General features: G+C 38.0%; 1 protein-coding gene across 5 annotated transcripts; it reads right to left on the reverse strand.

Annotated features, from left to right (window-relative positions):
• Positions 1-796: 796 nt before the first annotated feature.
• LOC104889567 (hypothetical protein) lies at positions 797-8,733 on the reverse strand. 5 transcript variants are annotated; one of them, XM_048639998.2, is made up of 15 exons: positions 8,607-8,720; positions 6,696-7,215; positions 6,495-6,614; positions 6,365-6,399; positions 6,189-6,267; positions 6,009-6,087; positions 5,221-5,289; positions 4,964-5,136; positions 4,618-4,674; positions 4,213-4,372; positions 3,788-4,007; positions 3,361-3,468; positions 2,587-2,712; positions 2,392-2,443; positions 797-1,299 (listed from the first exon to the last, which is right to left on the reverse strand). In XM_048639998.2, exons 1-15 carry the CDS (start codon positions 8,693-8,695, stop codon positions 1,147-1,149), a joined length of 2,040 nt encoding a protein of 679 aa, XP_048495955.1. In that variant the 5' UTR covers positions 8,696-8,720; the 3' UTR covers positions 797-1,146. The 5 variants fall into 5 exon arrangements, with proteins under 5 accessions (XP_048495955.1, XP_048495956.1, XP_010673125.1 ...); XM_048639999.2 differs by adding an exon at positions 7,307-7,328 and having other exon boundaries at positions 6,495-7,215; XM_010674823.4 differs by having other exon boundaries at positions 6,495-7,328; positions 8,607-8,733.
• Positions 8,734-17,618: the final 8,885 nt, after the last annotated feature.

Genomic DNA, 17,618 nt, shown 5'->3' on the forward strand with positions numbered 1-17,618 from the left:
GCGTTTGGGGAGCGCGCAAGGTGGTCGGAGGTTGGGTGGCAGCACAGTGGTTCAATTTTGGGCAGACGAAAATACAAAAAGAGAGGGGGTGGGGACTGGGGAATTCGAAAGAGAGGGGTGGGGGCTGGGGAAAACAACAGTGGTGGGAGAGGGCGAAATCTACGGTATAGGAAGAGGGGGTGGGTGGAAATCAGTGGTCGAGGAAGAGGGGGTAGGGGTGGGGGTGGCAAGGGGTTAGTGTTAGGGGTGGGTTAGGGTTAGGGTTAGGGTTTAGGATATTAAGATTTTAGGTTGAAGGTTAATAGTGGCAATATCGTAAATAAAGTTAACGACGACTTAATGTTCGTTAGAAAAAGGGTATATGGTGCACAATTTTGAAAAGTCAGGGGTATATGGTGAATATCTGAAACATTGAGGTATATGGTGAATTTCCCGATTTGTCAAGGGTATTTGGTGGAAAAATCATAATATTAATAATAATATAAATAAATAATAATAATAAATAATTATATGGATATTAATAATAATTAATTAATAATAATAATAAAATATATTGAAAATCAACCAAAAAGATACAAATGCATCATTATTATAATCATAATATTAATAATAATAACAAAATTAATAGTAATATTGAAAACAAAAATAACAATTACAACATTAGACAAAACTGAACTGAACGTATTTTGGCTGAATTAAAGTGAACTTATTTTGGCTGAATCAAACTGAAGTGAATTTATTTTGACTAAACTGAATTTAACTGAAAATAAGTTCAAAAAAACAGGGTCTTAGTAACTAATATAATTAAATCGTCTATTTTAATAATTTGTGAGATCAAATATCTTTCATAAGTTGAATTTTCAAAAGGCAAATAAAACAAACATTGAGATTGAATGCCGCACGTTCAAAATGGTCAAATATAGGAACAATTTCCTTGGAAAGGACGTTTTTCTTATGTTGATTACTTGATTAGTCTTTGGTCATCAGTAGTAAACATAGATGTTTGCTATCCTTATGGGTCCACCTTTTAGAAACAAAATATTACAAACACAATGACTAGCCTAAAGCCCCAAATTTTCTGGACACAACCCTTCAGGAGAAGAGCGTTGTAAGACCCAATGTGGTGCTAAAATCACTTTTGACAATTTAGTCAGCATCACCCAGTCCATCACTTCCATCGCCTCGCTTAGAGATTGGTGTATAATTAGACCCAGGTTTCTTCTTAAGTGTAGCAACTTCTGCGTTCTTTCGCAACACAGCTCCCGGAGAAGGGTATGGCCGCTGCTGGAAAAGAGGCCCCTGAAACAATACACCATCTATGAATTAGAATCCTACAATTTCAACATTAACTTCCGTATCTGAATTGTCTATGCTTCAATGTAAGTAGCAACTTTTAGTTGATGTCATCACATTTGCAAAAATGGATGTCCATTGTCCCATATACAAGGATACATTCAACTTTTATCAAGTTTTTCCTCTTCGATTCTACTCTACAGTTGGGCCCCACAACCAATCGATTACTTATTTTCTTTCATCTTAAGCTTCGTGCCATTTTGCCAAAGTCTACACTAATATGGATACAATATGCGAGGCGTATATAATGTGCCACCAGACTCTAATGGACTCTTCAACAGGGCAGGGAGAAGGGGCAGCAGCCAGCAATAATAGCCTAAATAACTAACAAGGCATGAATCGAGTTCTCATGAATCAAACGGCCAGCCCTTCACAGAAGTGATAACTTTTGAAGAATGGTCCACACCTCCCTCTTACACATCCAGCTCAAGAGTGAAGACAAATCTTGACTCTCCATCACTCCCTCCATCAAGTCTTACTCATTTTATAATATTTCTTTGTCCCAAACTCCCAATTACATTGCTCATTTCCTTTATGGTTGGGTCCACCAACTAAAACGATACTATCCTTCTCCCTTCATTTATGTAATTTTGCAAACATAGCATTTTCCTCTATTATATTGAAAAAAATATAGTCCAAAAAGGCCCAATGAAACAACTTCTCTTAATACTTCATGGTAAAGGCATCTAGAACCGAATGAAATTTCCAATATTGTCTTCTTGAGACAATCCCAATTCTCAATTGCTAAAGCCTAAACTCGTAATCATATTTTTGCAGTGTCCATGGCAAATTACTGAAAAATATTCGTACACTTCTTTCCTGCATAACAAATTATGGACACAATCTTGACAGAGGCTACAAAAAAGGTCCACTTCACCATGTAGACTGCACACTTTAAGTTATAACCAATAGTTTTTACTTTTTTAAATATTAAGGGTGCTTTGAGACATACAGAACTTGGCTGATACTAGGCACACATTATTGGATGAAAAAAAAAAACCAATTCAAAAAATGAGAAGAAACAGAAAGTGACCATACCGTTGCTGTAGTATCTGCTGCTCGTGGCTGTACTCCCTTAAGACCTACAACCCTGTAAACATGCAGCATATAACTAATGAACCTCTTCTCTTTTTTGAAAAGACAATAAAGTACTGCACTCTCTCATTGTTTACTCCGCACCTGCTCAATCAAGCAGATACAGGGCAAAGAAAATATTTAAGAAGGTAAATTTACCAGCCACCACGGGGAGCATCAGAATAAGAGCTTGGGTCCATAGGGTCCAACTCATCATCCTCACTATAAGTCCGCTTTTTATGGTGTCTTCCACCTCCTCTACTAATTGGAGGTCGTGAACTGGACCTGTGATACAAAGAACAACATTAATTGAGTATAAGGAATTTCCATCCCAAAGTCACACCGTTCACTTCTTACAGATATAACAATAAGCACAGAGGAAAAGAGAAGTCAGAACCCCCACCCTCTTATGCAGTAATTCTGATTCAGCTACACATAGCAATTGCAAGGATTTACTTGTAGGTAGAACTGCCCAAGGATCAATAACTATAGGTGTTACTAGCAATTAATTAAAAATTATTTATGTTTAGAGGAGAAGCCACAAGCCAGTGAATGAGACTCCCATTCAAGTGGGCCATGGAACTTAGGTTCTTCACAATCATAGGAGTCGGGGAGTGAAGGTGGTAAGCTAACAATAATGGGGATTGAGAATCTGGGACAACTAATCTTGAACCTTTATAGAACTTCTTCCGCCCTATCACAATGCTGTATCACCCCCTTTCCCCAAAAATGTCCCTCTTCCACTTAACAGTATATCTTAATTTTGATGTTTTATGCTTCAAGTCCTCAGGCCTGTATCTTAATTCATCGAGAAGTGGAAAAGGTTCTTTAAAATAATATAGAAGCGATAATTTTCTATCTGCCACAGCATTATGAGACAGCTCTACAGCCTCTATGAATATTGATAACTGCTGATGGGAACAAACTCCATACCTTTGATTAAAAGATTGTTTGTCTGGATCTTGTCTGCCGTTCATGTCACTCTTATTCTGCAGCCTGTTTCCACCTTGCCCTAAGTGTTGGCTTTGAGGAAGTTTAATCCTGGGTCCACATAACACAAATTAGGTTTCTCGGACTAAATGTTGTAATAACAAAAAAGTGAAGCACAATAGCCTCTCACATACAATGTGGTTGGGTCACACCAGCCACAGCTGTGACATATTACAGTTTACCACATGCATTGCATCAACTTCATGCAGAGGTCAAACTCACGAGTTCACATCAAAAAGAATATCCCTTTCTAAAGTAGTTTGCTTGTGCAAATCGATCAATATCATGAAAAAACTTGTTTTAATTAAATACAGGGAAAACCATATGCATGACAGGCAAAGGGAATTGCTGGCAGCAGAAACCAACATACCTTGTGCAGTGGTTACAGTATCCCCAAGCCTGTACAAGTCCTACACCCCAACCACCACAACCCAAGCATCTCTCCGGCATGGAAGACTGATCCAACCAAATACCATCATGAACATTTCTGGAAGTACCATCTGGCACAAGCACTTTAGAAGCTGGCTGCATCACTTGAGGAGGTTCCCATTGTGATACTTGGGTTTTCTTATTATAGTAGTACTTTTGACCTGTGCAGAAAAAGTCAGTCCAGTCTTTGATCGCAATGAAGGTTAGCATTGAGTTAATCAAAACAATAGTTAGTAATAGGTGTTAACTAAAATGGCAAGCATGCTAATTCTTATTAATATATATGGATCTTAGAGATATATTTCCGCTCATCATGAAGCCTGCATCTTGTGAACATGATAGGATAAAAATATGGTCATAGCATACCAGATGTTTCATCAAGTGCTTCCTCCCAATCTTCGGTTATGCTTAAAGTCGAAGGGCTTTGAGAACTCAGATTTGTTTCCACTGGTTTTTCCCACTGACTCTTTCCGGTGCTTTGATTGTAATAATATGAAACACCACTTTCAGGGTCCTTAGCTTCAACCTAGTTTTACCACGACAATTAAGTCTCTGAAGAGAACTTTTTTCCAAATGTAAAGTAAAAGTACACACCACTCCAAACATGTTCATCCATAATCAATATGAAATAACAAAATAAACAAAACATACTCGTGGAACATTCATTCCAGCAAAATTAGATGTGACGTGCACTAGTCAAAGTTCTGCGTCAGTGATAAATCACTTTCATAGAAAAACGATGCAACAGAAGTAGCAATAATAATAGCTCACCCATTCGGGAGCCAAGTTGAGATTCCCTGATGATTGGATTGGTTGAACCTCTAGCTTCTGAGACCGAGTCAATGTAACAATCAAAGAAAGAAACTTAGTTAACGGCTTCAATGGACTGCGTGCACTCATCCAATAACAAAACGTTAAACAATAGTATTCTAAGATATCAATTTAGATGCCCTATATTCAGAGCTTGTTGCATAATGCAAGTCAACCACACAACATGGTTTAGTTTATAAATAAAACTTTTGAAGAAGAACATATCCTGTTATCATGTTCCAAGGGACGCTAACTCAATTTAACCAATTATACTCAGCTAAAAACCATCTGCAAGTGCTGAACATACAGAATAATTTGCAACACAATCATCTTTAGCAGCATCATCTTTCAAAACTCCTCTTGCTCTCAACCTCTTCTTGAGAAACTCTGGCAACTCCTTTCCCCCATGCTTGTGATTTGATTCTCCAGCCAAGTCAGCTTTCTTTTGGCTCACTTCAACACCACCAAAACCTGATGTTTCTGATTCATCAAGATCAGTTTATCAATAATATGAACAGCTTTAAAGATCAAAACATAGGAAGAAATATTCAGAAACAGTCTTACTTGGCACTGTGGTATTGGAATAAGCACCTCCACCTGGCACACCATAGCCATTACCTATTTCCAAGTTATCTGACAACACCAAAACAACAGTAAAATAAGAAAAGCATCAAATATGTGGGTGAAGACTGGATCACCAGTATATGACTAATTCATTACAGCATGCTAATAGTGGTCCAATCACATCACAAATAAAAAAAGATGTCAAAAGTTCTAAAATTAATAGAGATATTAAATCAGTCAATTACACAGTGATTTAATAGAGACGATGAATGAGAAATGACTGAGGAAGCGATACATTCATATAAGAGAAAAAGTTCATTTACAAGCCAGGTGCCTATTATGCACACATGAGCATGCGTGTAAGCACGCACACACACACACACGCACAGCTTTACATGCACAAAGATTTAGAAATTTTCATCTTCAAGACTAAAAACAAACGAAGAACAACTAGCAGAAGGAAGAGGATAGAGTTGAGTTGTCATTAGAAACTACATGCTTTGATTTACATATATAATAGACATCTTAGACTATCAATCATGCAACCATATTATAAATAAAGCTTGCAATTTCATTCAATTACAGTGCGTGGTTGTAAAGTTGATAAAAAAAATCGGTTTTTTCACCAGGTACCCCTGTGGTTTTTCAAAATTCATGGGGTACCCCTGGTTTTAAAAAATTGCACAAGGTACCCTTATTTTTTCATTAAAATGCACCAAATGCCCTTAATGACTAACGGCGTTAAGGAAAAATTTGACGTCAATATAAGAAGAAAGTCATAAACAAACCTTTTCCAGTATCAGGGGGCTTCCCTCGCTTTACAGCCATTTCTGCTCTGTGTTCTGCTGTAAATTTTAGTAAATGTCCCTGTTAAAATCAAAAGAAAAAGAATTAAATACATGTTGAAGGTTTGTCAGCTATAAGATAGAAGAAAAAAAACAAATATTTAACATCATCAAGCAGTTGACCTTTATAGCATTTGGATCACACTGTTCTGATAAGAAGTCTTTACTATCTTCGGGAAGCGTGCTAGTTCCTCTGGCTTGTCTGATGTAGCAAAACTAAAATATGTGAGAGCCATCTTTTAGTTGAACATTCTGCAGTTTGTTATGATACAGTAAAATCTAAAAGACTACAGGCAAACCTTTGGCTCTGTATAATCTTCTGGGTAGCAACTTCCTGATCAATTAAGTCAAAGGAAAATAAATCACACTCCATAGAACACTACATGAACTCAAAAAAAAGACACGAAACCAGATGTCAAATGGGCATACTTGCTCATGTAAGACAGCAGCCTGAACAGCAGTCTCAATCTCATCATCTGGCCGTGCACGATAGTGCAAAGAAGCTTGGTCATCTACAGAGTTCTGCCCACAGTCCACTAAAGGAGTTCCCTGCACAGCTTCAACTTGTGATTTAGATGGTTCAGACAACACTGTTCCAGATTGAGCACCATTAATTTTATCCTCATGGACCTTCTCATGCTCATTTGTCTGCGTGACATTTTCTGAAATGCCTAAATCTTTCACGAGCAATGGTTCGCGAGCACCAACACCACCAGTTCCTGTTCCTGAATGAGGAGATTGATTCATGCTGTATGGAGCCCCACTAAAGTTACTAATACCTGGGACCAATTGTTGCGGAGGTTGATAGGTTGGCACTGGATGGGCAAACCCATTACTGTACTGATAATTATTAGGCACTTGGGCAGGAAATTGAGTATATGGAGAAACACTAAATTGGGGTGGCGGACCAACATGTGGGAAAAAAGCTTGGCCATGTGGAGGATGAGTTGCATGTGGAGGTACAGGGAATGGATGGGTCGCATGATGTTGAATGAATTGATCATGAGGCCTTGGAATATTGCCAAAGTGCTGCGAAGAATGTACAGTTGAAGTTGGGGAAGCAAAGTTTGGTGAGGACTCCATACCAGGCGGGGGAGGAATCCCTTGAAAGTTGTCCATGGAGTATGTAGATATATACTTATTGATCCTTCTAAAATATTAAACAAGAGATATCAGGTTGTGTGATCTTCTAAATTACAGAGAAGTTGTCAACCTTATAGATTTTGCTCCAAACTAGTTACCAAAGATATTGTTGGAGCTGATCTGCATGCACAAATACAACATAATCCAATTAAGAAGGCCTATGCAACCTCGTAATATTATGTTACAACCGAACAACGATATATTTCTAGGTTCACATGTCATCGCCAACTTCAAAGTTCTAACCTTCTACATTCTCCTCCTTTCTCAGGGTAATAGAAAATAAATAAAGCTAGAAGTAAATAGTGCCATGGTAAATAAGTGATGGTGGATATGATAAGAACACCACAACAGAGAAAAGCCGAGGAAAGGAGGGTGGTGGGGTATTATTCTAGATGAAAACAAGAATCTATGAGCCCTATATGGAAGTGAAATATTACCCTCCCCAGCTATTCTACATGATAATTCACCTCCTACAGTAAATTCTAGGGCATGCTTGGATTAGGAGTGACGTTTTAACAGGGGGTGGACGGTGATAGAAGATAAGAAAAAGACTGAAGGCAGATGAAGGAGGTGCGAATGAGACGAAGTATTGATGGTATAAAGAGGAGCGATCCATCACCCTCATTCTAGGATAACAATTACCCACCACCACCCAAGGGTGACGCATTACCCTCAATATGAGGGTAATAACAATACCATTTCCCTTTCATCTCTCCCTCCTCGCATTATCTACACCATCTCTTCCACCTATCTTCACATTCATTTTCTTCATCTTATCTCCGTCCATCATCCCCTTAATACATTACCCTCAATCCAACCACGCCCTAATTGGATTTTCTCATTCCTAAATACAGAAAGTACAACATAGCTCGCGCCAAGAATTACTATGAAGGTAAAAGCAACTATAGATAACCTAAGCAAAAAAAACAAGCTCAATTGTCTCAGCAATTTGAAAATTGTGGGACATGATGCAAGACATCATATAAAGCAAGTACAGCATTAACTCCAACATAACTTCTTCATTTCATTATAATTGTCACATTACTGGGTTTCTTGAGCAATTCTATAATTTTAGCCAAGAAAGTGGAAAACAAAGAACAAATATAAATCAGAAAATGAAATTGATTTGCAAATTGCATTTGGTAACAAAAGCATCAACTTGAAGATTAATGCTAATCCAAAATGACGAATTTTAGAAGTTAATTTTTGACCTTAAATTAACATGTGAACCAATTAAAAATACTTACAGATTAGAGCCCAAGTAAAAACCTTAACTTTTTTTTTTTGAGGGGAAGTAAAAACCTTAACTTTGAAAAGAGAATTTAATTGAAAACTCGTCAAATTTCAGATTGAATGCTTTCTTAAACGGAAAAGAAATGGGAAAAAAAAAGTACTTACGAAGGTGATTTTTCTGACGCCTCTGGTACCGACGCCTTCTCAGTTCTTACTGTCGCGGGTTTGGATTGAGCACTGTGATAGCTTCTCATGGAGGATTATAATTTAGAAGAAAATAAATTATGTTAGCAGAAAAAGGCTCATCTAGAGATGGCCAACAGTGCAGGCCAATCTAGCCCAGCCCATCTCGTAGGCCATGTGGGATGGGTCCGTAAAAAATCCGGTCTAATCTCGTTTGAACCGTGAAATTGGTGGGTGGATTGTGGGCCAGTTTTATTGAGCTCAGCCCACTAAAGCCTGCTACTAAAACCGCTTAGTCCGGACCACGTAACCAGTCTAGCCCGGACCATGAACCGGACCAGCCCAGTCCAACTAAATATTGAACCAAATTATGTATATTTTAATCAAATTGTATATGTTTTAATCAAATTGCATGTATTATAATTTAATCAAATATTAATATAATGAAATTATTCATTAATATTAATAATTGTACTCCCTCTGTATTTTTTATCTTTCTCACTTAGAATCTTGACACTATTCACAACTAGAGAGAATCTTTTAGATTTTTCTCAATATATAAGAAAAAATATAGTCATGTGGGGCCTAGTTTGATTTGTCTCAATGATTAATTTATTAATATTCAATTATTATAATTTTTACTAATATGTAATTAAAGATGTTTAACGTAGAATAAGTGTATTGACAAACGTGCAAAGTTAAAGTAGAAAAGATAAAAAAAATACAGAGGGAGTATATATTTTAATTCATTTTAAAGATTTTATGTAATAATAATGAATTATTTCAATAATTAAATAATTTTGGAAAAAAATTCTCATGCCGGCCCGCCATCCCGGTCCAGCCCACTAGACCCAAAAACTGCCAGAACCACTCCCTGAACCGTGAAAACGGGTAACAGACCGGTGTGGGCCAAGATTTTTCAGCCCACGAACCAGCCCGCCAACCCATGAATTTCACGGTCCGGTCCTGAATCTCAGCCCAGCCCGCTACGGCTCACGGTTCGGTTCGCCTAACCCGCACCAATGGCCATCACTAGGCCATCGAATTGTTTGTATTGTGTGTTAATGAGTTGTGGTTACTTGTTATTGACTTATTGGCATATTGCACATCTTGATATTAGTATTAAACTAGTGGATGGGCCCTAAAGATGTAATAATAGGCCTATAAAAACCAAAACTTCCTACGAAGTTACTTATTTCTAGAGTACTCTAACCGAATCATGTTTAACAGTGAAATAACTAAGGAAATGAACTTTAATTTATAAAAAGAAATATTCATCTTGTTAGAATGAGTAGTCTGCTTAATCGCTTTGAAGCAATCATGAGAAGTATAACAAGATATTACCTAGATAATTTAATGAGATAAAGATGATGTATAATTTCGGGTTGTTATCTTGTCACAAGTACAAATCTTATAGTTAGTGGTAAGATAATGACATTACAAAGTGCGAGGTCGCATGTTTGAAAGCTTGTATGGAAGGGTATCTGAAAAGTTGAGTGTTTAATTATAAGTGGTGGTTGGTTGAAAATGGGGGGGGGGGGATTTGGCAATTGGGTAAAGTGTGTGAGAGTTGGCTTGGGGTGGTTGTTGGTGAGGGGGTAGAGAGAAGATGGAGAAAAAGCTTATAAATATTTCGCTCCTTTTGTCATTTTGCTTGTTACATTTCCATTTGCTTTGTCTGTAAGTATGACACTTCCATGTTTGTTTTTCACACGGTTCTCACATTATGACTCTTTTACTCTATGTATATGATATTATTGTCCTTGGTAATTCTACTCCCGGATTTTCAAGCTTATAACTATTGTTGCTAGCCAGTTTGCTATAAAGGATTTGGAAGACCTTCATTGTTTTCTTGGTATTCAGAAGGTATACACTTTGCGAGATCTTTTTATGTGTTACAATAAATATATTCATAATTTGCTAAATAAATATCACCTTCCTATCATGCATATTCGTGCTAACGATCGATTCGACTGAATACAGCCGCATGGACATTAGACAATATGGTAGTTTTTTTTGCAATACTTGGTATAACTCGACCAGATATTACTTATGTTAAATATTTAGTTTCTTAATCTATGCATCCACCTTTCTCACATGTTGGTTGACAAGCATATCTACATATATTTGCAAGGTTCATGGTCTCTAGCTTCCAACCAGCAAGGATGTCTCCATTATATCGAAAGATTTTCGATCTACTATCTCTTAAGCTATTTTTCTAGGTCACTATCATATTCCTAGCGCTCTAAAAAGTAACCCATGATTTCTCTTCCATTGAGATAGAGTATCGTGCTGTTACCTACATTTTACAGGGTCTTTCCCACTCGACCAGATAGTGATTTACTTGAGGTCTTTCACCTCTCCATGCTTCATAGGTTGTGTGATGCATAACTTCCCTTGTTGGAAAAGTATTCAGAATGTACACTGTTGTGGAAACTACTTGTCCCCAAAACTAATTTGACGACTCTTTTGCCTTCAACATACTTTTAGCCATTTTCACCACCGCTCTATATTTCCGCTCGGTGACACCATTTTGTTGGGGTGTAATGCTGATGCTTTGAGTTCTTTGCGAGTGCCATGCTCTTCAGAGAAATTGGTGAACATTTCAAATAAAAATTTACCACCACAGTCTGTTCGAAGTGCCTTGATACGTGTGCCACTATCATTTTCTACCAAAACTTTAAATTTCTTGAAGCATTCAAACGTTATTTCAGATTTGAACTTCAAGACATAAACCCAACTCTTACGAATAAGAAATAGCGACTACCACCAATCGACTCTGCTCTGAGTGGACCACATAGATCGACATGCACAAGATCAAGAGAATTAGATAAGCCCTCCATGACTTTCCAAATGGTGCTCTATGATGCTTTCCATAAACACACCTTTCACAAAATACACCAATCTTTGGCAGACCAATCACCATCTCCCTATTGCTAGGAGTTTTAACCCCTTCACGTTAAGATGACCATAACGTAAATGCCATAGCGTAGCCTTAATACTCTCTTTAGCAACCAAGACTCTATTTAAGTCATTTGAAACATCTAGTGGAAACAGTTTATTCTGTGTCATTTTGATATTAACAATTTGTTGCCCAGATTTTCTATCACAAATAGTAAAAGATTCACTGTCAAAGAACACAAAATATCCACTCTTTATCGATTAACCAACACTCAGCAGATCATGAGCTAAACTAGGCACATAATTAAATATTTTGAAGAAGTTTAACATCACCTTGAATAACTTTGATGGCAATTATACCTTTCTCCTTTTACTTGCACCTGATTATCATCTCCGAGCCTCACTTCACTCTTCCGAGACACATCAAGATCTGATCTCTGAACAAACACTTTGATCCGGACATATGATTCGAGCATCCGTTATCAATGAACCACACATCACTAGCAGCATCATGATCATGAGTTTGTGCCATGAATAACATACTTTCCTCTTCTTTGCATTTTGATCATCCTTCTGCTTGCTCCAACACTTTGTGTCTTCCCAAATTTTTTGCAATATTGGCGTTGTGCTTTTGTGTCGACGCCGTTCATTAAAACGTCCTCAACCTTGCTCTTCCACCGCAATGTCGACCACAGAAGCTACCTCTGCCACATAAACCACCTTTGCCATGTCCTTGACCTGCTGAATTTTCGTAGAATTCTTATTGGATGATTCCTCCTTCACTTGAGAGGCCTTCTCTTCAACCTTAACCTCATTTTTCATTACCCTACCTTCATGAGCTAACAAAGTGCTCATTAATTCATCAAAGGTATAAGGGGTCAAATCATTTGATTCTTCAATTGTAGGAACAATATGATTCCAATTTGGATTCAAACTCCTTAGCACTTTACTTGCCACAATTACATTGCTCATGTTTACTTAGGTTGATTCATTATACAAACAACAAACTAATTTTTGGTGATATATCATTATGCAATCAAATTATTGAAAACGTAATCTAATTGTCCAAATTACTCGAATTTCGCATTAGGATATTTATTTAGGTCTTGTAATTAGCAAAAATAAGCATGTGTGGTGAAAACGATAAACATATAACATGCATATGAATAATATAATGTAAACAAATAAAAGAAAGGAAAGATTGGAGGTTAGAATATATAAGAGCATGAATTCTTAAGGATTTACATCATGAAAAGTATATTGTTTAGTAAAATATGAAATAAAACCTTCAAAAATTATATCTTTGTCACCCGAGTCTTGTATGAAGATTTGTAGGAGGAGCAATTTGGAAGCTTGAATGGAGGCTGAATGGAACTTCAATGTGTTAATTATATGTTTGAAGTGTTTGAGAGTGTTTTAGTAGCATGAGACTGTATGTAGATTTCGTAGGAAAGCGTGAAACCTGGTAAAATACAAGATCTATTTATAGGAAAACAATTTCGAAAACTGCAAGAAAAAAGATAAAATTGGTGATGTGCGCACGCACAAAGCCTGTACTTCGCACATGATCCCTGGTGCCACCTTCCTGCGTCAGTGCAGTTGCTTCTGCATTTTTGTTTTTCATAGAGTGTGTCGATGTTGCACCCATGCATCCTGCTGGTGCACATCTGGTTGCATGTCGCGCAATCGCAGATTTGCTCAAATTTGTTGCTAAAAGATTTCATATTATCTTTGATTAAGTAATATATTTTAGATTCCAAAATAAGTTATCTTAAAAAATAATATCTGTTTTTCATAATATCTTTTGATTTGAAAAATATTTATTAATTATCAAGAATAAACCAAAATATAATTAATTATCATGAATGATCAATTAGATTTTTAAAATCAGGATTGGAATAAATAAATAGATTTATATCCCCCTAAAAAAATCGACTTTATATTATTATCAGACTTAGCTTGTTGAATTGCTCTTTCTTTGGATCGTACCAATTAAGAGGATAGTATGTCTCATCATTGGTTGCTAAAAGGGGAGACATGATTATATCTCTATAAGTATATCAATAAGTTGATATTATGAAAATATATATATTATAACATGTATTTTCCTTTAGTTTGCCATTTTCGTATTAATTGCAAAATTTTCCGTATAAAAAAAGTTCATGTAAGAGTTTATGCCTTGAATGTGTTCGACGAAATGCGTCGAAAGCAAGCTTTGGAGTACCGCCCGATCGGATCGAGCGAGGCCGGCCAATCGGGCCCGGGACGAGCTGAAGAATGGAGTTAAAGGGAAAGCGCCCGACACCATCAGGCTTGGTCGCCCGATCGGGCGAACTACCGAACTACGACTCGGGCAAGTCTCGCCCGATCGGACGCGCAACCAATCTGGAAGAAGTAAAAACCACCCGATCAGGCGGCTGGCCGGTAAATGCGTTTTCTGACGGGAATATAAATAGTTTATTTATATTCTAGGTTTTAGACTACGAATAACACTCTATTCTCTCTGTAATCTGTTCTCTTCTCATAATAAAATATTCTCTCTCTCTTTGCCGTGGACGTAGCCAAATTGGTGAACCACGTAAATTTGTTGTCTGATTTTATTGCTTTTGAGTTCATTATTTGTTTCTTTCTCACGTCCGTTATAACAAATTGGTATCAGAGCTTTGGTGTTCGATCTGTGTGAGAAAGATGTCTAGGATGAATGTCAAAATTGATAAATTTACTGGGAGGAATAGTTTTAGTCTATGGCAAATCAAGATGCGGGCTTTACTGAAGCAACGGGGGTTGTGGGCACCGTTGGCAAAGAAGGTAACGGATTCAGTTATCGCTGAGATGGAAATTCTGGAGGAAAAGGCGCATTCAACAATTTTGTTGTGTCTGTCTGACGACATAATTACTGAAGTTGCGGAGCAGGACACTACAGCTGGTCTGTGGTTGCAGTTAGAGAGTTTGTACATGACGAAATCTCTAACCAACAAGTTGCTTTTGAAGCAACGTCTGTTCAGCCTGCGTATGCAGGAAGGTAACTCTCTAAGAGATCACTTAGATAAGTTAAACACTATCTTGCTAGATCTGCGAAATACTGATGTTAAAGTAGATGATGAGGATGTTGCTTTGATATTGTTGGTATCTTTGCCTGTATCATATGAGAATTTTGGGGATTCTTTTATTGTTGGGAAAGATAGTCTGTCGTTAGAAGAAGTGAGATCTGCTCTCCATACTAGAGAGGTCCGTCATCAGGCTTCTAGGTCTAGTACAAAGAATTAGGCATCTGGATTAGTAGTTACTGGAGGAAAGGGACAAAAAAAATCTGGTAAAAAGAAGACAAACTTTAAAAATTCGAATTCTAAGGGTCCTAAAACTACGGATATCTGTAATTACTGTAAGGAGAAGGGACACTGGAAAAATGAATGTCCTAAGAAAAAAGAAGCAGCAGGACAAGAATGAAGGTTCTGCTGCTCTGGCAGAAACTGGAGGTGATTCTGAGGAAGATCTGGCCCTAGTAGTTAATAGCCAGTCACATTGTAGGGATGTGTGGGTTCTTGATTCTGGGGCATCGTATCATATTAGTCCATGCAGGGGTGTGGTTTTCAACTTACAAGCAGATAGATGGAGGCAATGTTTCTATGGCCAACAGTGCTGCCTGCAAAGTAGTTGGAATAAGCTCTATCAGGGTGATGACTCATGATGGTACATTATGTACCTTGAACGAAGTTAGGCATGTTCCATTAATGACAAAGAATCTGATATCTTTGAGTCTCCTAGATAGCAAGGGTTTCAGTTTTCAAGGTGAAGGTGGAGCTATGAGTGTCTACAAGGGTTCAAAGGTGGTTATGAAGTTAGGCATGGGTCTCCTGTGATAGGTTCTGTTGCTGTTGCATCATCTGAGATTCACAAGGAGGAGTTGACCAAGTTGTGGCATATGAGACTTGGGCACATGGGTGAAAGAGGAATGCAAATTCTGTCAAAAAGGGATCTTCTATGTGGGCACAAGGTGTAGAATCTAGAGTTTTGCGAACATTGTGTGTTTGGGAAGCTTCATCGCAGCAAGTTCCCAAAGGCAGTTCATACAACTAAAGATACTCTTGATTATATCCACTCTGATTGTTGGGGACCTTCTCGAGTTGCATCTATTGGAGGTCACAGGTATTTTTTGTCAATGATTGATGATTATTCAAGAATGACTTGGGTGATTATCATGAAGCATAAAAGTGATGCTTTCAAGAATTTCAAACAGTGGAACGCTTTAGTGGAAAATCAAGTTGAAAGGAAGGTCAAAAGGTTGCGAACTGATAATGGTCTGGAGTTCTGTTGGTCTGAGTTCGATGAGTTCATAAAAAATGAAGGGATTGCTCGCCATCATACTGTTAGAAATACGCCACAACAGAATGGAGTTGCAGAACGCATGAACCAGACACTATTGGAGAGAGCAAGGTGCATGCTCTCAAATGCTGGGATGGCTAGGAGGTTTTGGGCAGAGGCTGTAAGTACATCTTGCTATCTGATCAATTGGGAACCCCATACAGATATTGACTGCAAAACACCTTATGAGGTGTGGTCAGGTAAGCATGCAGATTATTCTTTGCTGAGAGTTTTTGGTTCTATTGTCTATTATCATGTAAATGAGGGAAAATTAGAACCTAGAGCTAAGAAGGGTGTATTTGTGGGTTTTGGAAGTGGAGTTAAGGGCTATAGAGTATGGTCACCTTCTGAAAATCGTGTCATACTTAGTAGAAATGTAATATTCGATGAAAATTGTATGCTTAACTCTCTCCTGTGAAGTCTACTGTGGTGTCCGTCAGTAGTGATGTTGATAGACAGGTGGAGCTCCAAGTCACTCAGGCTGAGAGTGAATCACAACACCAAGGTGGAGAAGATCAACATGGTGCTACTGAAGAAGAGTCTTCTAGCTATCAGTCATCTGAGATACATCAATCAAGCATAGCACTTGATAGAGCTAGAAGAGTTGGTGTGGGGCCCCCCAAAGAGGTATGTTTTGAAGACATGGTGGCCTATGCACTTTCGGTTGTTGAGGAGGTGGATGTTGAAAATAATGAGCCATCAACCTATAAAGAAGCTGTTTCTTGAAGTGAGTCTACTTTATGGCTTGCTGCAATGGGAGATGAGATGGAGTCCCTAAATAAGAATCAGACTTGGGAGTTAGTCAAACGTCCTAAGGAGAGGAAAATTGTAACATGCAAATGGGTTTTCAAGAAGAAGGAAGGGTCTTCACCTACTGAGAGAGTCAAGTATAAAGCTCGGGTTGTTTCAAGAGGGTTCACACAAAGGGAAGGAGTAGATTATAATGAGATTTTCTCACCTGTAGTCAGACATACTTCCATCAGGGTGCTTCTAGCAATGATAGCACATCAAGATCTTGAACTTGAGCAACTAGATGAAAAAAAAGCTTTCCTACATGGGGAGCTGGAAGAGGAGATTTATATGACACAACCAGATGGGTTTCAAGTTTCGAGAAAAGAAGACTATGTTTGCAGATTGAAGAAGTCCTTGTATGGACTAAAGCAGTCTCCTAGGCAGTGGTATAAGCGGTTTAACAACTACATGATTGAGTAGATTTTGGGGATGGAGATCTACAGGGAAAGAGGTCAGAAGAAACTTTTCTTGTCACAGAAAGGTTATATTCAGAAGATTCTGTCAAGGTTTGGCATGACAACAGCTAAGCCTATAGACACTCCAAGTGTTCCCAATAATCATTTGTCTATTGCTTTTGCACCCAAGACTGTTGAGGAGAAGGAGTACATGAGTCGGGTTCCTTATGCTAGTGTAGTAGGGAGTTTGATGTACGCTATGGTTTGCACTAGGCCGGATCTTGCACATGCAGTCAGCGTTGTTAGTAGGTTCATGGGTGACCCTGGTAAGGAGCACTAGCAGGTAGTGAAGAGGATTTTTCGGTACCTAAGAGGTACATCTGACGTTGGTCTCATCTATGGGAATGATACTCAGTGTTTAGTCAATGGTTATTCGGATTCTAATTATGCTGGAGATGTTGACAGTAGGAGGTCAATGACTGGTTATGTATTTACTCTTGGTGGTTCTGTCGTTAGTTGGAAGGCAACTTTGCAGGCTACAGTT

Source organism: Beta vulgaris, chromosome 3 (assembly GCF_026745355.1).
Source record: "Beta vulgaris subsp. vulgaris cultivar EL10 chromosome 3, EL10.2, whole genome shotgun sequence".
Taxonomy (NCBI): domain Eukaryota; kingdom Viridiplantae; phylum Streptophyta; class Magnoliopsida; order Caryophyllales; family Amaranthaceae; genus Beta; species Beta vulgaris.